At 51.2% G+C, this 19,972-nt stretch overlaps 4 protein-coding genes across 4 annotated transcripts; 2 read left to right on the top strand and 2 right to left on the bottom strand.

Moving 5' to 3' along the window:
* The first annotated feature begins 283 nt into the window (after nt 1-283).
* P153DRAFT_400046 (uncharacterized protein) lies at nt 284-6,875 on the top strand. The gene is made up of 4 exons (XM_033671781.1): nt 284-451; nt 511-537; nt 699-6,122; nt 6,181-6,875. The coding sequence occupies exons 1-4, from the start codon at nt 447-449 to the stop codon at nt 6,494-6,496; spliced, it is 5,772 nt and encodes a 1,923-aa protein (XP_033520311.1). The 5' UTR covers nt 284-446; the 3' UTR covers nt 6,497-6,875.
* A 2,988-nt stretch (nt 6,876-9,863) lies between these two features.
* P153DRAFT_96042 (uncharacterized protein) lies at nt 9,864-11,417 on the bottom strand. The gene is made up of 3 exons (XM_033673520.1): nt 10,700-11,417; nt 10,465-10,561; nt 9,864-10,002 (listed from the first exon to the last, which is right to left on the bottom strand). Exons 1-3 carry the CDS (start codon nt 11,051-11,053, stop codon nt 9,959-9,961), a joined length of 495 nt encoding a protein of 164 aa, XP_033520310.1. The 5' UTR covers nt 11,054-11,417; the 3' UTR covers nt 9,864-9,958.
* A 3,544-nt stretch (nt 11,418-14,961) lies between these two features.
* P153DRAFT_348144 (amino acid transporter) lies at nt 14,962-17,003 on the bottom strand (the record flags this gene model as incomplete). The annotated part of the gene is made up of 3 exons (XM_033666193.1): nt 15,923-17,003; nt 15,326-15,718; nt 14,962-15,294 (listed from the first exon to the last, which is right to left on the bottom strand). Exons 1-3 carry the CDS (start codon nt 16,754-16,756, stop codon nt 14,962-14,964), a joined length of 1,560 nt encoding a protein of 519 aa, XP_033520309.1. The 5' UTR covers nt 16,757-17,003.
* A 109-nt stretch (nt 17,004-17,112) lies between these two features.
* P153DRAFT_369911 (protein phosphatase PP2A regulatory subunit A) lies at nt 17,113-19,895 on the top strand. The gene is made up of 9 exons (XM_033668888.1): nt 17,113-17,264; nt 17,331-17,615; nt 17,671-17,822; nt 17,872-18,363; nt 18,411-18,525; nt 18,576-18,720; nt 18,768-18,868; nt 18,918-19,255; nt 19,306-19,895. Exons 2-9 carry the CDS (start codon nt 17,450-17,452, stop codon nt 19,636-19,638), a joined length of 1,842 nt encoding a protein of 613 aa, XP_033520308.1. The 5' UTR covers nt 17,113-17,264; nt 17,331-17,449; the 3' UTR covers nt 19,639-19,895.
* Nucleotides 19,896-19,972: the final 77 nt, after the last annotated feature.

Genomic DNA, 19,972 nt, shown 5'->3' with positions numbered 1-19,972 from the left:
ACCAAAGAACGAAGAGGCTGCGCTTCTCACTGCAGGCGCAGCCAGGACCGAGATTTGAACGTTGCGAACGTTGCGTCGAGGCAGAGATCTACCAGTAATCGCAAGCAGACGCACGCGAGTGGTTCGCCGGCGCCGTCGCGGTCACAAAAATTTCCCAAAATTTCCCTCCTTGCCCTGTTCCAAGGCGCTCGGGCCACGCGCTAGTGAGGGATTCCTGCCGCAACACGCCCAATATTTAATGACACGCTCCTTTAGATAGGCCCTCGCGCCCACCTTCTCCGAACGAGAGCCCGCATCGAGTTACCACCCGTCACGTGACACCGCCAACCTCACGCATCGGTGCAGCATCCATCAAATATTTCCATGGCCCTGCCGTCGGAACTCCGTAATTTCTAATACTGTGGCTGTATTGCGCTGCTCTACTGAGCAAGTAGTCTACCGCCAAAATGAGGTATGTTGTGGACTTCATTGTGCATGCATGTCTGGATCATGCCGCTAACGCTCTGATAGTGCGACGAGATTGGACCGACTCGTAACGTAAGTGCATCCTTGACCGTACCTTGCAGCATCGTCGATAGTCTCTGCAACATGTCGCAGCACCGCCATGACCGTTTCCGTTTCCTTCCTGGTGGAGCTTGATATCCACTTACTCACCCGTATTGTACGTAATTTGGTACGTTTCGCTAACTCTTGCCAAGGTTGCTCGAGACAGGTAGCACGGCATTGATTCGAAACACAGCAGCCGATCAGCTTGCCGATGTCCAAAAGCAACAGCCCGATGGACTAATCAATCTTCTTGGACGTGTCATTCCTTATCTGCGGTCAAAGAGCTGGGAAACACGAGTCGCTGCCGCCAAGGCTATTGGGGGCATCGTTGCCAATGCCGAGAAGTTCGATCCCAATGCTGACGACGAGCCTGTCAAGCTCGAAATCAAGTCAGAAACGAACGGGCATGTCAAAGTGGAGAATGGAAATGGCGACCTTCCCAAGAAAGAAGAGAATGGCGAGTGTGTGTTTCCACCAACCGACGACAGACTCGATCTCGCCACACTTGATGTGTTTACCGTTCTAAAGTTCGGAAAGCAGCTCGCCAGCACCTGTGGAAAGGAGTATGAATACCAACTGGCAGGCTTGAGTCCCGCAGAGCGTTTGGCAGCCCTGAAAAAGACGTTGAACAAACGACTCGGCTTAGAAGGCGAATACATCGAAGCAATAGCTCCCCTGATCGACACAATGGTCAAGACTCCGACTCCCGCAACCCGAACGCTCTCGATGCCACGTATCAACACGAACATATCACGATCGGATACAATGACGTCTGCCGCGTCTCCACCAACAACGACACCAAACGGAGACGGGCAAGTTCTTAGCAAGCGGCAACTCAACCGAGAGAAACGAAAGGCGAAGAAAGAGGTGGCTCGGGGAGGTAACAAAGTGCAGATTGTCGAGTTTGCGCGCAAAGACTCACAGCCAGATACTGCACAGACGCCCGTGCGCGTGCAGCCTGTTGCCGTAAAGAAAGAGCATACGGAAAACGGCGAAGAAGATGACCTCCTCGACGACTACATGTCATTAGATCGCAAAGGGGGTGACGACGACACAAAGTTTGTGAAAGAGTTCCAAGGCGCACCAGTACCGGAGAAATCATCATTCGAGACTGACACGGAAGACCCTGGTGTGGCGTGGCCCTATGAATTGATCTGCGACTACCTCGCTGTTGAGCTATTCGACCATGTATGGGAAGTTCGTCATGGCGCTGCAATGGGAATTCGAGAAATTCTGCGTGTGCACGGCGCCGGCGCAGGGAGATTCAAGGGCAAGACACGGACAGAGAACGACAAGCTGAACCAGCAATGGCTCAACGACTTAGCATGCCGTATATGCTGCGTGTTCATGCTGGATCGTTTCGGCGATTTCACTGGCGACAGCTTCATCGCGCCTGTCAAAGAGACTGTAGGCCAAGCACTCGGTTCAGTATTGCAATACCTCTCGCACGAGAATGTTGTCGCGATATTCAAGCTCTGCAACACTCTCATCATGCAGGGCAACACCGACGAGACATGGCAATCGCAACAGGGTGGCATGATTGGTCTGCGATATCTGGTTGCCGTACGGAACGACCTCCTCCTCCAAGACGGCACACTGATGGATGGGGTACTCGCCGCCGTCATCCATGGATTGGGTGGTACCAACGACGATATTCAAGCAATCAGTGCAGCGACACTCATCCCGGCTGCTAAAGAATTCGTCGAGTTGCGTCCTCAGGCGCTCGCAGGGCTCATAAGTCAAGTTTGGTCGTGTCTATCTAGCATGGAGGACGATCTCAACGCCAGTACTGGTTTCATCATGGATCTCTTGGCCAAGCTCTGCAGTTTTCCTCAAGTCCTGGAAGCCATGCAAGCCAATGCCCGTGAGGATCCTACTCAGTCATTCCATGAGCTGATCCCCCGCCTCTTTCCGTTCCTGCGGCATACGATCACGAGTGTTCGTGGCGCAGTGCTGCGTGCTCTGATCACATTTCTCGACATCCAAAGCGCAGACTCTGAAGGATGGATTGACGGCAAAGCTCTGCAGCTGTTCTTCCAGAACATCCTGCTAGAACGTAACGAGGGGGTCCTAAGGCTCTCACTACAGCTTTGGAACGCCGCAATCAAAAGTCTTGGGAGTCAATTGTCCGTCCATATGGAGCCTGTACTGGATGCTATTGTCCCACTTACACTCACACCTATCGGTGTTGCGCGCCATCCCATCTCCATGGACATGTCGCTCCTCATTCGCCCATCGGGTCAAGTGATGGGCCCACCGCCAGAGTCTCAGCCGAGTCGAAGGTCAACACCTCCCAGGTCCGGTGAGCCCACACAGAAGAAGAGGAAGAAGTCCCGACACGGGAAGGAAGAATTACCGGCAGCCACCAGTGCGTCAACATCTCACAATGTTGATGGACACATGGTTAGTGGTGACCTTGAGCTCATCGGCGCCGACGTTATGAATCGTTCCAGGATATCTGCGGCGCAAGCGCTTGGAAAAGCAATAGCAGCTTGGCCAGAGGAGACCAGGCAAGCCACGTTCCAGCCCCGACTGGTACCTGCGTTATCCTCGAGCAGCTCCACGACACAGTTGACAGCGGCGATGATCATTGAGGAGTTTGGGAAGAACGTCACAAGCAAGGATGCATTGGCCGGAGCTTTGGCTCAATCACTTCTCCCGATCGTGGATGGCGAACGGCCTTTGGCCTACGAGGATCTTGTCCCCAAGCTACAGATTGTGCGGACGCAATGCACCGCGTTGCTTAACATCTTCCGCGATGGTCATGTGCAGAACATGCCAACCTTCGCTGTTGTTGTACAGGGTGATCCTTCTGCCAGCCAGTTTGCTTTCGGTGTTGCAGATGCGGAGAAGCTACTCAGCGTGCACTACGAGAAGATGAAGAAAGCGATGACGCCAGCAGCGCGTATGGTAGCTCATGCAAACCTAGAGATCACGAAGAAAGAAGTGGAATCGAGCCTCCAGGAAGCCAAGGATATCAAGGAAGAGCGGGACGTCCGCATCAAAGCAGCAGCCGCTGGCGCCTTGATCTGGCTCAACTCACCTCCCAAGAAGCCATCGCCAGCAATCAAGGCTATGATGGACAGCGTCAAGAGGGAAGAGAATGTGGAGCTCCAGAGGCGCTCTGCTGCAGCTGTGGCTGGCTACATTGTTCACCTTGTGAACGCCAACCGGTCTGGTGTTGTCAACAAGGTGGTCGGCAATCTCGTCAAGTTCTACTGCATGGAGACGGCGGAAACCCCGGAGTTCCACGGACAGGCGCACATTGAGACCGGGATTCTCACACTCAAGAAAGATGAGGACATCCGCGACCACCCCGATGCCGCCAAGTTTGCTGAGGAGTCAAAGGCCGCCCGAATTACTAAGCGTGGTGCACGTGAAGGTCTTGAGCAGGTCGTTGAGAAGTTTGGTGCCCAGATATTCGAGAAGGTACCCATCCTGAAGGATCTGATCGAACGACCTATCAAGCAAGCCTTCGCTGGCGCCGAACTCCCAACAGAGATTTCTGACGAGGACGGCGTTTTTGGACAAGAAGTCGTTGATGCCTTGTCGACTCTGCGAGCCTTGGTTGGCAAGCTACATCCCGACGTGCGAGGGTTCGTCAAAGATCTCCTCCCGCTTATTGCGAAGGCCCTGCAGAGCAAGCTCTACGTACTTCGATACGTAGCTGCCAAGTGCTTCGCAACAATCTGCAGCGTCATGTCTGTAGAAGGAGTCACGATGCTGGTGGAGAGCGTCCTACCAACCATCAGCGACGGTGGCAATGTCCACGGCCGTCAAGGAGCAATCGAGTGCATCTACCACCTCATTCACGTCATGGACGACGCCATTCTCCCTTACGTTATCTTCCTCATCACTCCTGTTCTTGGGCGAATGAGCGACTCAGACAACGATGTCCGACTTCTAGCGACCACCAGCTTTGCCACACTTGTCAAACTCGTTCCTCTTGAGTCTGGTATTCCTGATCCTCCAGGCCTGCCTGAATCCCTTCTCAAGGGACGTGATCGCGAACGCAAGTTTGTCGCGCAGATGCTTGACGCTAAGAAGGTTGAGCCTTTCGAGATTCCCGTCGGTATCAAGGCAACACTCCGCTCCTATCAGCAGGACGGCGTCAACTGGCTTGCTTTCCTCAACCGATACAATTTGCACGGAATTCTCTGCGACGATATGGGTCTCGGAAAGACCCTGCAAACCCTCTGCATGGTAGCAAGTGACCATCATCTGCGTGCCGAGGAGTTTGCAAAGTCTGGTGATCTGAACTACCGACGCCTGCCTTCGCTCATCGTCTGTCCACCTACGTTGTCCGGTCATTGGCAACAGGAAATCCGCCAGTATGCGCCGTTCCTCTCCTGCGTTGCATATGTCGGCTCCCCGTCTATTCGTGGCCAATATCAATCACAGCTCAACAATGTGGATATCGTTATCACTTCATACGATATCTGCAGGAATGATCTTGACATCCTCAAGCCTACCAACTGGAACTACGTTGTTCTAGATGAGGGCCACTTGATCAAGAACTCCAAGTCGAAAACAAGTCAGGCTGTCAAACAGTTCCAGTCGAATCACCGTCTCATCCTATCCGGTACACCCATTCAGAACAACGTCCTGGAGCTGTGGTCGTTATTCGACTTCCTCATGCCAGGCTTCCTCGGATCGGAGAAGGTCTTCCAAGAGCGCTTTGCGAAGCCCATCGCTGCATCACGTTTTGCGAAATCGTCGTCCAAAGAGCAGGAGCGCGGCGCTCTAGCTATCGAGGCTCTTCACAAACAGGTGCTTCCTTTCCTCCTCCGTCGTCTCAAGGAAGAGGTGTTGGACGATTTGCCACCAAAGATCCTGCAAAATTACTACTGCGACCTCTCCGAGCTCCAACGTAACCTCTTTGACGATTTTACGAAGCGACAAGGCAAGGAGATCCAAGCAAAGGCTGGTAACGCAGATCGTGACAGCAAGCAGCACATCTTCCAGGCTCTCCAGTACATGAAGAAGCTGTGCAATTCGCCCGCACTCGTTGTCAAAACCCCTTCCAACCAAGCCTACGAGTCTACGCAACGATTCCTGAAAAAGAATAACACCCAGATTGACGACATTGTTCATGCTCCTAAGCTCGGCGCCCTCAAAGATTTGTTGGTGGATTGCGGTATTGGCGCAGCGGACGTCGCGACCGACAAGTCTGCCACCGCCACCGGCGACCTCCCCGAGGCCGTATCTCAGCACCGTGCTCTCATCTTTTGCCAAATGAAAGAAATGCTTGACATGGTTCAGCACAACGTCCTCGAGAAACTGCTTCCAAGCGTGCAATTCATGCGCATGGATGGTAGCGTCGAAGCCTCAAAACGCCAGGACATTGTCAACAAGTTCAATCGCGACCCATCGTACGACGTCTTGCTTCTGACGACAAGCGTTGGTGGACTGGGTCTTAACTTGACAGGTGCAGATACTGTTATCTTCGTTGAGCACGACTGGAACCCGCAGAAGGATATCCAGGCCATGGACCGCGCGCATCGTATTGGACAGAAGAAGGTTGTGAACGTGTACCGCATTGTTACGCGCGGTACGCTCGAGGAGAAGATCCTCAAGTACGTATACCCTAACATCCTCCAACATCAAGACTTTCAGATTACTAACGCATCGCAGCCTTCAACGCTTCAAAATCGATGTAGCGAGTACAGTCGTCAACCAACAGAACGCGGGCTTGGGATCCATGCAGACAGATCAGATCCTCGATCTATTCAACGTCTCCGCGGATAGCGCGGACCCTGCCGCACTCCCCCCACCACCCTCGAATGCCAAAGACGACGCTGTGGATGAAAACGATGCCGTTGACGCGACGGGTCAGCTCCGCGAGAACGGCAAGAAGGGCTTCCTTGACGAGCTTGGGGAACTATGGGACGAGCGGCAGTATGAGGAGGAGTTTGATCTTGATGGATTTTTGGGCAAGATGAAAACTTAGCGATACAGTATATTCTGGACGCCCTAAGCAGGGTGGAGTTTGAACCTCGTCTTGCGGTTTTCTCGAAAGGGTAGTAAATGTAGCATAGCCGGCTTGCTGTGCTCTTGTATTTGCTCTCCAGGCAGGTGCTTTGGTGTTCTCGGTGTTTGGGGCCACATCATGTCGGGGATTGATTGACAGGCAGGACAGGACAGGACTGTAGATGTCCGTGTCGCTGGGTATTGCTCCCCTTCCTTGTACGGCAGCTTTTGTCAGACTTAGCACGGCGTTGGATGGCCTTTTTCTAAATGGGCGTGGTGCGGTGTGTGTATGTATGCCTGTAAAGTAGGTCTTTGTATCCGTCTGTCAGTAGACAAGAGTCCAATAACATGTAAATTCCTTCTTCTTGCAAAACGAATGTGGAACGAAGTCGTGTTGTGTGTTATGGCGACTTGAAGAAGAAGCAAGGCGCGACTTGTTTCATCTGCCGTATTCGTGGATGTTGATGGTGGTACTCGCTGGTGTGATCGTGTTCTCTGTCCTCTTGTCAAGGTAAAAAAGAAGGTTGGCGGCGACGGTTGTAGAGGAGGGGAGATAGTACTAGACGTGTCCGAATCTCAGACGAAGACTAAGAGAGTACGATGAAGCAGCTAGTGGTCTTCTTTGCATTCTCCTCGACTACATCAAACAGGTCACAACGTCTTGTTCCGTCATTGAAATCACACGTTTTCGAAGCTCATGAAACTCGCATGAATAAAATGGTGTCTTCATTGCATAGCTAGAGGAAGGACTACCACCGCCACGCATATCTTCCCACCTCACTGTACTTTGTTGTGTGTGCGAACTATTCGCTAGGACGCTCCGAAAATTAAGTTATCGTTATAATATCCAGAGCTTGCTGTAACTACTCGTCCCGTATCGATTCTACACTCATTCGAGGGCTCTCGTAGGTTGAACTTACGCAGTCAGAGAGGGACGTTGTTTGTTCTAGTGAAACCACAGTGGAGTCTAGCATTTGACATGCTGAGGCCGAGTTTGTATGAATGACATCCTACGTGAATAGGGCTTGCGATGTTTCGGCTCCTGACAATATCGACTTCGAGAGGTCCACCATTCACTGCTGTAAGGTTGCGCTATCGTCGTGTATCGAGTTCTACAGCCGAGACGATTTGTAACAGTGTGATCTTTGTCAAGTCGAATACGGTGAGAGGCGAAGTTGGCAGTCGAAACCATTTCGATACATGGTGCCATACGATGTGCTTAACTCTTACTTGCGGCGTATGAGGTGGTAGTTCTACATAACATGTGCAGAGTACTGCTTCTCGGAGCAGATATATCCTTCACTCGTAACCAAAAACATCCGGATTGAATGCCATCTCATGCCGTGCTCGATGACTTCCACCTGTCACTTGAAGTGACCAATGTACTCTTGTGACTTCTCACTGCATCCTCAGCTATGCGCTGGGATATATGTTTCGGTCATGGATTATCTTGTGGGCTACCAGCTGGCGCTTGTGCCTGTTCAGTTGTGCCCTGAGAAGGCGTTGTCGATTTTTCACTCCATTCCCTGCGCAATAAACGCACTCTACTAGATAGAGCAGTCTCACTTCTAGTCTCACCAAAATGTCTTTCCTGAATTTGAGACAACGTATTCCCCTCAATGTACCCTCTGAGAAGCTTTACATCTTCTGCAACCGACCATTGATTGCCTCGAGAGGTATATCTTGCCGACCGCATGTTGTGAAGATATTTGCGGAAATGTTTAATACCAAGTGCAATCTCACTCGCAATCGCTGATTTAAAATGAAGCCTTCTCTGCAAACTCATCTTTTGATGAGTAATTTTCGCCTGTTTTCTTCGAGTGAAGCGGGACGATATCCCCATACTGGCCATATGCCTCCGTAATGCCATCTCAGTACGTCCAACCTGCCTTGCAATCTGTGGCTTCGATAGACCTTGGAGGAACAGTCTCTCAATCTCTTGCTCTTCTTTTATAGTCCATTGGCCCTTACGCAACGAAGGAAATGATTTGAGGTTTGAGAAATGTTTGACTAAGGGATGACGTTGTGTTCTCCCAGAACTGACATGTTTACTGACAGCAGGAGGTGTCTCCAGTATAAGAGATGGGTTTGACTGGCTGTCGGACTCTACAGATGTTGGATAATGCGCCGCGTGTGTATGTTGTTGGTCTGTTGAGGCTGTGCGCGATTGAGCGAATGAAAGAGGAGGACCAGTAACTCGTGAACCGTAGGGTTTGTTTCGTACAAAAGTTGATGAAATTTCTACACGCCACCGCAGTAAATTCATTCGTAACGTATGCGTGCAAAGTGGTGTAGCGCAAGGTGGCAGTTGTAGTTTCATGATTGACAAGACTGGGTGGCGTTGGATGATGAACGCAGGTGAGAGAAGATGAGGTACAAGATCGGCGATCTTGTGCCGTCTAGTGGCACTTCACGTGATCAAACCCTCATCGCCAGCATGCTGGCGTCTTGTCTCCAGACATCTAAATCGATTCATTCCGCTCGAAAAGGACATCTACTTGTATGAGAGTTTTCATATGAACATACGGTAATACGGGTGATACGGAGATTCACTTGGGGCCATCGCAAACCACGTACTTATATCATCGCAATGTGACACTTCCCAATATTTCCGTATGGGAGCATCGTCCTCTTCTTGTCGCTTTCAACAAACTCAACATGCCATCTCTTACTTAATGAATGGCGCAAGCGATGATCGTGATACGTCTCCCCACTCATCTGTCGTACAAATCAGTACCAAAAAGTCGCTACAATTTCTGGGTATCTTGTCACATACTATGTAACTGAAGCAGTCCGGATTCCCAAGCAACCGGAACATCCAACAACGCCTAGAATACCATTCTACAGTCCTCTTACACTGGTACAAGACATTCATGGCTCAAAAGCCACGTCGGACAGACATATTACATCCCTGCATGATGTCTCCATCTTCTTCGGGCAATACAAGCAGAATTACAGAGTGCGAAACTTGCAAGAACTACCAATACTGGAGCAACGAGTCGACGAGCAATGGAGTCGAAATAGAGTTGTGGGGTTGTCCCTGTGTTGATCGATGTCCGGGGTACTCGGACGGGGACGCGTGTTCGTGGTACGCTCATTTCATTTCAACGGCAACGTACCGATTCCGAATGCAGGGTACTGGTAAATGATGGATGTGCGCAAGGTTGTTTAGACGTCCAACGTTGTGTAGTAAAAAATCAACAGAATGTTCGAAGTCGAAAACTACCAGAATGCCACGGTAGCGATACAACATAAGAAAGTAGTATTATACAAGCAAGTATTGGGAGAGCACGGAGATGTTGTTAGAATTAGACACAAAAACACAGTTGACAAATTGCTGATTCAAGCAAATCACAACTATGGACAAACGTAGTTTTTAAGTTTTCAATTTCCTACAAACGACTTCGACCAATTACAATTACCGATCCTGACACCAACACGTCTACTCCAAGAATGCAAATGCATCCCATCGTGTAAAGTCATAGCCTGCGACTAACAAGCTTGATTGAAAGATGACGTTTACAAGAAGAAAGCGGCGAAAGCACCAACACCAGCAATGAAGCCAGCACCGTTGAGGGCAGTGGCAGCACCAGTGAACTGGGAAGGCGAGCTGGGCTTGGTGTAACCACTACGACATGTTAGCTAAGATTAAGATACAGTGGAAGAGAGAAACTTACCCGGTGGAGGTAGGGTAACCAGTGCCAACAGCGTTGGTGGATGTGCCAACAATGGGGTAGGGAGCAGAGCTGGAGGGCTTGCCCTGGCCGGGGACGACGGGAACGCCAGTGCCGGGGATGCCGGAGTAACCAGGCGCGGAAGGCTTGGAGGGAACGCCGGTACCAGGCACACCTGGGTAAACGGAAGTGGCGCTACCAGCGGGGTAGGGAACTGTAACCGTGATGGTTGTTGAGCTGAGGCACGATGTAGAGGCCGATGGGCTGGGCTTACCGGAAGACGCAGGGTAACCAGGAACGGTTGCGGACGATGGGCACGAGCCTGGGTGAGCAGGGTTGCAGCCACCGGGGATGGAAGACGCAACCGGGACCTCAGGGGTCATGGAGGACGCAGGGTAGCCAGGAACCATGGACGAGACCGGGTAGCCGGGGGTCATGGAAGACGCAGGGTAGGCTGGAACCTCGGTAGACGCCTCGGGGGTCTTGGATGACGCCGGGACAGCTGGGACCTCAGGGGTCTTGGACGAGGCAGGGTAGGCAGGGTACCCGGGGGCCATCGAGGAGGCAGGGTAACCAGGAATCTTGGTAGACGCCTCGGGGGTCTTGGTGGAGACGGTGAGCTCCTCGGTGCAAGTGGACGAAGACGCGGGGTATGCAGGAGTCTCAGATGAGACGGGGTACACTGGGTACGCGGGAGCCACGGAAGACGCAGCGTAGGCGGGAGCCTCAGAGGTCTTGGAGGTAGCAGGGTAGGTAGGGTACTCCTCAACCTGGGTAGAGGCAGCAGGGGCCTCGTAGCCGTAGCCGGGAGCGGCGGTGGCAAGGCTGGCAAAAGCAGCAACGGCGGCAATGGTGTAACGCATTTTGGCTGATTGGAGGTTGGTTTTGGTTTGGAGTGGTTGAAAGTGGTGGTGGTGGTGGTGAGAGAGTTTGGAGCGTTGGGTATTAATTAAGGATAGTATTAGTTGGAAACAACGAATGGACGACCGAAGGTCAAAGGACTTAAGCTCGAAGAGTTGGCTGTGAAGTAAGGAAGAAAAACTACATAGAGAGCATACTGCGGTCTTATGTACAGAAGGGAGATTACGAGCATGCAGCCCGGGCCGAAATAAGTGGCCACTGAAAGGGGGAAACGGAACAGGGTGACAGGGGCGGCGTGCGTTGGAGTTCTGCAAGTGGACTGACGGATGTATGGGCTAATGCAGGAACGAAGCGATCGTGCGCTACAACAACCATTCAGAGCTCATACGTGACTAGACCTAGTCTCAGACCGGCAGGTTGCTCACGAGTGGCTACAATGGCTTCTCGTGTTCCAGAGATGAAGTGCCATCCATGTTGCGGCGTTGGTACTGGGCAAAGGCTGTCCCGTCGCCAGGCTTAATAACGGCGGCAATATCAGTTCGCGTCTCGCTGGTGTCAGCAAAGAAGCTGCTCCTGTAGTTTCGACATTGGATGGCGACATTTGTTACTGTCCAGGGACCAACGGGTCCATGAGCGAACTAGAGCCTGAACGGGAACTGGAGGTTTTCAGGGGCATCCTTATCAGACAGTACCACCCCCGTCTCCGCAGCCAAATGAAGCTATGACGATCTCTATCCGGAATTACTCCTACATAGCGTCCATGGGGGGTCTCTGTTTGCATCGGTGTTGCAGAAACAGATCATTTCGAAATGTTGAACCCTAGGGCTGCTGTGGTCAGGTCTAGTTCTGCGGTACTGGTCAGCAACAGCAAGCCGATTAGGCATCGGACTCGAGCGACGGCTGAATATGAAACCAGGCTTTGCCAGCGTACCGGGATGTCTTGTGGCTTCTTGCTGCACCAAGAAACCATGTATCGTCGCTCGCACGCTGAGTTGGCATCGTCCAGGCTGCACAAAGGCTTGCCGGACTTGTGCGAGGCGCTCTGGCCCGAAAGTCGATAAAAGTAAACACTTGTATTGTGGGGACAAAGCGGGGCTGATCTATTATTGGCTAGCGCAGTCACATGGCGTCTGCTCCAAGCATCGACAATTTATCCCACGGGGCGCATCAACGCTCACACCTTCCGGCGCTTCGTGCTGGACGACTGGCCTGCTCAACAACACAATTCAACATCTCAATGCCGTCATTGGCTCGTCTCGTGTCTTTTTCTGTATTGAATTTACGGCAGTTTTGACTGTCATTATGCGCGCTCTGGCACGGCTTGCTGACCGCCTCACGCTCATTTGCAATAAACTTCACTCTGTTGCCTCGTCCAGGAGCACATCAGTGAACAGGAGAGAGTTTGTGGCTTTCCTCCAATTGAGCAACGTTGCTCGCAACGGGCAATGTCGATCCAACCTATTCTTGACATTTAGCAACCATATCAGGCTGATCTTGGAAAGCTTACTGCATAGGCGAAATGGAGCCAATTTAAATGCCGCCTCGCGTTAGCAGCTCGTGGTATACAGGGCAGCCGTTGCAATTGGTCAAGGTCAACTGGAGGCACGAGACATCTCATCCGTGTTTCGTATCTGTCCTACGCTTATCTTCCCCTCGTCGCATTGCTCCATTTCTCGGATCTCCACAGCTCACAAGTTGCACAAAGTCGTGCTAGGTCGATGGCCAAAACCGTGGTAAATCCCACACAACGCTCAATGACCCATCTTTTTCTATCCCACTACTCCCCTGTTCAAGATGTTCAAGTCTCCTCTTTTACGTAAAGCAAGATACTTGATGCAGATCTCGGGACGTCAAATCAAAGGTACCATATCGGGCCACTGCAGTCTATGATATTCTCCGTCGGAATTTGATCGCCACAAGATGATAGCCTCTCGTAAGCCAGATTGTACCCTCGTTTGGCACAGGTCGCATGCCATGTATAGACCAGACTTCGTGTGGTTCTCACGAAGAGCAACGCTACCTGATCCGGACGCGAGGACATGCTTTCTGAAGAACTTCGCCACATCGTGATTAAAGGTTGGTGCACTCTTTCGTTATAGATATATGCTTGACACGTACCCACACAGCGCTGTGTGAAGAAACTATCAGTGATCTTGCATGAACGTTCTGCACTCCTTTGACATATGTCAAGTAGATGATCGTGGGCTGTCTCCAATAGTGTTCTAAGTCGCTATACATCGTCGTGTCTTCAGAGTAGTTCATACAAGCTCCTCACTCTTCTTCGAGTCTCACTTATCACTCAACATTACTTACGTTTCGCTTTTGACTCCTCGCGAGTCACAGATGAAGTCCCTAAACTACGAAAGATTTTGTGAATTTATACCTTGCATTTCGATCTGTTGCTCTTGCTGAAAGGATTGTTCACTCATCTTTTCTCTGACTGCCGTTTCTTGATCGCAAAGATTAATATCCTCCAACTGGTGTGTGGATCCCTGCCAAAACGATGTCACGACCATAATCCGTTAAATCTCACCATCGCTTTCATCTCATCTACACACATCAACAACAACTCAATAACGGAGTAGACTTCTGGAATAGATTATAGCTCCATATGTTTAACCATAAAAAACTCGAACTGCACCCATCAACCACACAACTCTCCTACCATGCACCTTACAAATTCAAGCAGTCAACACACCTTCTATTTCTCGCATCCAGTCCTGATAATGGGATGCTTCTCAAAACGCTAACTCCCTCATTACCCAACTCCCCCAAATGTCTCAAAACATACGATTCTTCCGAGTAGATTCCACAATGTTCACCATCTGCATGCAAACTGCGCTTATCCTAGCCATCGCCGCAACAGTATATATTCATACCCTCCTGGCGTACCGCTAACGCCTCCAAACAGTATGACAGCAGCAGGATGTCAAATATGGGCACGGTAGATACACGTCAGGATCAACGTGTTTGTAAACATGCCAAGAAGACAGATAAATTGGGCTCATGGCAGGACTGGCGTCACGACTTGAAGATACGATGCGAGGTGGCAAAGATGGAATTTTGTCGTACAGTCGTGTGTATTATATAAATGCCATGCGTCTGTTTGCGTCACAGAAATGTGGTAAAGTGGAGAGTGTGGAGCGTAGAACATAGATGTATGGATTTGGAAGGTAGTACGACTAAGCATATAAGCGCTGAAAGTGGTAGCTTTGAGGGCGCTTGTGTGTGACGGGTATAATTTTGCATTTGGAAATACAGAGTTGTACAGGGGAGGATTTTGAAAATTATATTGCTTGTTCTTGACATGATTGAACGTGCGAAAGATACACGATTTGTATTGCATCTGCATGTCGTTTGTTCTCCCATATTTGAACCTTTACAGGTTTCGGCCGTTACACAATTCCCGGCTTCCTGCTCTGGCCATATACGGGCGTGCCGGATACCTTCGCGGTATTTATCGTTGCGATTCTAGTGTACAGGCTCCGAATTTTACCAGCGGCAAGAAAGGGACTAGATGTTATGTTTAGCGTTCGCATCGGGGGTGTCGTGGCAAGTATTATGCGACTTCTGCAAGTCAAAAGTCTCAGCGATGTTACTCACACATGGAAAGTGACGAGCGAGGTGGGGAAAAAGGAGAAGATAGTGACCATACCTGCGTATGCTATACGGTCAGGTTCTGACACAAATTTTAAACAGTGCATCGATATGAGAATTGACACTATAAGGTGTCCCGGCTGATGAGTGGTGGCGATGAACACAACAAGGCCAAGTGTCAAGCACATCGAAACAGAGTGAAGGTTTCTACAGATGTAGATCGTGGATCTTTTCTATGATACTCGATATTTCGTCTCCATGATGCTTGTTACAAGACCATGAAGCTCTACTTGATTTGACACTCTGCCTGGCCTCATCTCTCACGAAGTTTACTAATAACAGCACCAACGACTAACAGACTTGCAAGTACTCCACTCTGAACTGGTGCGAAGATGGCAGAGCGTATGATGACTAACGTGCCTACAATGACGAAAGTTATAGGGAGAACGATGATGGGACGGTATGGTCGTTCCAGTTGCGGCTCGCGTCGGCGAAGGACGAGCAATCCAACGACGGTGCTCACGTAGAAGACCCATTCAGCCATACCAACAAAGGTCAAGAGGGCTCGGAAACTACCAGTCAGGATGTAGACAAGGGTGATGACGAGGGCTAACATGTTCGCGTAGCTGTGGCTTATATTAGCACACTGTGAGTTGTGTACAGGTTCCAAAAGGCACATGCATTGGAGCGTCGAACGTTGGATTGGAAGTTACATCTTCTCCTCCTCGTCGAAACTTTGGAAGTCCTCGTTTGCTGAAGAAGGCGGGAAGATAATGCCGCTGGGATGCGGCGATTGTCAATCTCCCTACGGAGAAGACATTGCTTGTGATAGAGCCAGCACATGAAATGGCAACGAGAAGTGTTACAACTATGCCTGCAGGTCGCCCTAATAGCGAGCTTGCGGCTGCTACAGCGACAGCATTGTTGGCACTCAATTTGTCCCACGGCAGAAGCACGTAGTAAGCAACATTGACCAGCTCGTAAGAGCTTAGGACAACGACCATAGCAGCTTTGATGGCTTTTGGAAGAGAGTGACCAGGATCGCGTATCTCACTGGCTACGATATTGGCCTACTTGTATGTTAGTCGTGATGTGTGGACTGGAAGTGGGAAAAGTCCCATCATGCGTCATGAACGGTCTTCGACTATCGACGTCTGCAAATAACCTTGAGCTGCTATTGGAAATCCACAGCTCCAATCTCCGTAGACCAACAGGGATAAGCTTATGTTGAGAGGAACCGAGGAAGGTGCTTCGAGCCAAAGCACAACACTTACGCTGTCCCAGCCGTCGTATGCCCATAGTCCTCCGTAGATAGCCGCGCAGTAATGACCGTAACGATCCCACGAGTTCATAGATGTCCAGTCAACGGTGTGTCCATCTGAGAATGTTGGTCGGGTCTGGAACCAATTTTTCGAGTACCAATCCTGAGCCCCAGAAAGGGAAGAATCAGGATTGATCAAGTGAGAAATAACTGCGACCAATCCGCCAAGAAAAACCAGGCCTACAGTGGAAATCTTAAATAAAGTGAACGTCTCACTCAGTCGCAGCGTGAACCTGGTGTTTATTGAGTTGAGCAAGATTAGTGAGATAAGGGCCACGATTGCGATCAGCTTTAAAAACCAACCAGCCAAAGGCTCACCAGAGCTTACAGAACCGATCGACTCTGCTATAACAATACTTTGGATGGCCAAGGAAGCTGGCTTGACCGCCATGATATACACCCAGGCCATGAGGAAAGCGGCTGTATTGCCGAACACGTGACGCAAATATTCTTGCATACCTCCGTTGAGAGGTAGGGCAGCACCCAGCTCTGCAAATGATGCAGCTCCTGCCCAGGAGAGAACGCCTCCAACAACCCACACAAGAAGAGCAGCACCTGGTGAGGGTACGTTACTATCGACCTGGGCCGGCGAAGCAAAAACACCTGACCCAATTTGCAGGGAGACTAGTATAGCAAACGCGTGACGAGTGGTGAGCTGTTTTGAAGACTGTTGGGTATCACGCGAGGCTGTTGAAGGCCGTCGTTCTAGTAGTGGTTCCGTCTCTTGGGTGGTGTACTTTGGCACATCCTGCCCTTCGCCCTGACCCGAATCATGCCTGCCTTCCATCCCAAGCAGTACTTTCCGCTCTCGAATTCACTTGTCTGTGTTATGCGATGTCAGGATGTACGAATTCCAACCAAGCCTCAGGTTCGAGACGACAAAACCGACACTAGGAGCGGGGAAGGAGGTGGTGAGGGCAACTCGAAACGAAACGATGGGACTGATATGCAGAACCCCAAGAGAGTAAGTGAGGTTTACAGTGGAAGGTCAACGGAAAGGGATCCAAAACGGAATACTTCAGCATGAGCGTGAGCTGGGTGCGATGTCAGATGCAAAGAATTGGGTCGTGCTTGCCCCGCCAGTGGCTGTGCCAAGCATTTAGAACTCGCACCTCGATGCCCATGAAGTGCACCACTGCAAAACAGACACCCACGCGCGATTCATCTACCCGCCCCAGCATTCACCAGATCCGCGGCAGCCAGCTCTCCCAAAGAATTTCCCTTCTGCTGCCACCCCCGCAACCCTGATAACGCCCCTGCCCTGACCACTCGTCGCTTTCCCCAGCCAACACCAGGTACGTCAACACCACGGCCGCGCGATAGCTCCCCCGCCCCGCACATCACCAGCTCACACGGCTCAGCGGACGCATAGACAAAACCCAATTCCCACGTTGCCACCCACCTCTTCGCCTTGTACCCCGCCGAGGACGGTCGCCAGCCTCGAAGTCGCTTCTCCGTAACCCGACCCTGATCGCCCGCCATGGAAGCAACTCAAAACGACGAGCTGTACCCCATTGCCGTGCTCATCGACGAGCTGAAGCACGATGACGTGATTCTGCGTCTGAATGCAATCCATCGCCTGAACACGATAGCTCTGGCGTTGGGCGCTGAGCGGACAAGGGATGAGCTGATACCCTTTTTGGACGGTGAGCCTTTGCCTCCACACTAGCAAGACTGCATGTGAGCTAATAGCATGCTCAGAGTCAGTTGAGGATGAGGACGAGGTGCTGACCGCATTGAGCGAGGAATTGGGCAAGTTCGTCGACTTCGTTGGTGGGCCAGAGCACGCGCATGTGCTTCTCTCACCCCTTGAGAACCTTGCAGCGATAGAGGAGCCTCTCGTCCGGGAGAAGGTGCGCGTCTTATATCCCGCCATACACACCAGTTCACTGACATGTCTAGGCCGTCGAGTCTCTCAACAAGATCTGCGAGGAGCTGTCGCAGTCGCAGATCGAGGAGCATTTCATCCCTCTCGTCATGCGCCTTTCAAAAGCCGACTGGTTCACATCAAAGATCTCCGCGACTGGTCTCTACCAGACCCCCTACACCCGAGCCACACCCCCATCGCAAGAGGGCCTCAGACAGCACTACGGCCAGCTTGTGCACGATGACACCCCCATGGTCCGAAGACAAGCGGCCAACAACCTTGCAAAGTTCATCAAGGCAATGCCCCCATCAATTGTCATCGACGAGATGATTCCGCTGTTCCAGCACCTTGCGGCAGATGATCAGGACAGCGTCAGGCTCTTGACGGTCGATATCCTCATCGCGATTGCAGAGGCAGTCCCTAAGGAGCAACAGTCGAGCCATGGTGTTTTGCTGACTGCTTTGCGGAGTTTGTTCGAGGACAAGAGCTGGAGGGTGCGATACATGGTTGCAGACCGATTTGAGAAGGTTGGTTTAGGACACGGGCAGAGCAGGTCTGGGCTAACGTGGTCTAGATTGCGAAAGCAGTCGACGAGGAGGTTGTCAACCGCGACCTTGTACCTGCCTTCGTGAAGCTTCTCAAAGATACCGAGGCAGAGGTCCGCAGCGCGATTGCTGGACAGATCCCAGGTAAGGCTGCAAATGCCAGAGACATGGTGCACTGCTGACCGTCAATACAGGCTTCTGCACACTACTCGAACGCGAGACTCTCCTTCACGAGATCATGCCTAGCATAGAGGAGCTCGTCTCTGATCAATCGCAGCATGTTCGCGCTGCCCTTGGCACCCAGATCAGCGGGCTGGCCCCGATCCTCGGGAAGGAGGAGTACGTTAATGTTCACGCGTGACCACGTGCATACTAACGATGTCCAGAACAATTTCACATCTCCTCCCTATGTTTCTTCAGATGCTCAAGGACGAGTTCCCTGATGTCCGACTCAACATCATCTCGAAGCTTGAGTCTGTTAACAATGGTATGTTGGTCGTCACGTCACTCAAATCTCACTCACTTACGCTTGACAGTGATTGGCATCGAACTTCTATCCCAGTCCCTTCTTCCCGCCATTGTTCAGCTTGCTGAAGACAAGCAATGGCGAGTTCGCCTGGCCATCATCGAATACGTTCCCCTTCTCGCATCGCAACTCGGCGTCAAGTTCTTTGACGAAAAGCTTAGCAGTTTGTGCATGAGCTGGCTCGGCGACACTGTTTTCTCCATCCGTGAGGCTTCTACTCAAAATCTCAAGAAACTCACAGAGGTTTTCGGTGTCGAGTGGGCCAACGATGCTATTGTTCCCAAGGTCGTGGCCATGGGCCAACATCCCAACTATCTCTACCGGATGACGACCTGTTTCGCTGTCTCGGTACGTCTGTCCCTCCCAATCATTCTTGTGCACATGCTAACTGCTACCAGACACTCTCTCCCGCGCTCAGCCTCAGCGTGATTGAGCAGTCCATCCTGCCTATCATGGACAAGCTGGTCAACGACGACATTCCCAACATCCGTTTTAACGTTGCGAAGTCATATGGTACTCTGATCAACACCCTGAAGCAACTACCGGAAGAAGGCAACGTTCTTGCGCTCGAGAAGGCAGGTACACCAGGCCAAGGTTGCCCCAAGGCTACCGAACTCATCACAAAGATTGTTTTGCCAAATCTGGAGAAGCTGCAGCAGGACGACGATGTGGATGTCAGGTACTTTGCGACGACGGCGGCGCAGAGTTTCACGGACTCAATGCAGACTTAGGAGGTTGTGTTGCATCCGATTACCCGGGTGTTATGAGGAATCAGATGGATGCGTATGGATAATGAGGTGGATGGATAGACGGAGTAAAGCCTATGCTTGGACTCGGTAACATTGAAGTCTTGTAGCGTACTAAGACAGGCAGAGCCTTGAGGATTGGGCGAAATGAAATGGAACATGATCAAGAGATTACCCAGGGTAGAACTGTAATGAGTCATGGTTTGTAATGCATTATTTCGGCGTTCAGGTATGAGGAGCAGGTTGTGTGATATCATTTCTTTATTCATTTATGCTCCTGGTTGACTGCTCAGATCAAATAACTTCGCATCTGAACCAT

The sequence above is a fragment of the Dothidotthia symphoricarpi genome, assembly GCF_010015815.1.
Source record: "Dothidotthia symphoricarpi CBS 119687 unplaced genomic scaffold P153scaffold_19, whole genome shotgun sequence".
In the NCBI taxonomy this organism is placed as follows: Eukaryota; Fungi; Ascomycota; class Dothideomycetes; order Pleosporales; family Dothidotthiaceae; genus Dothidotthia; species Dothidotthia symphoricarpi.
The sequence above is the reverse complement of the archived record's forward strand: the minus strand, read 5'-3'. Positions and strand labels throughout refer to the sequence as shown.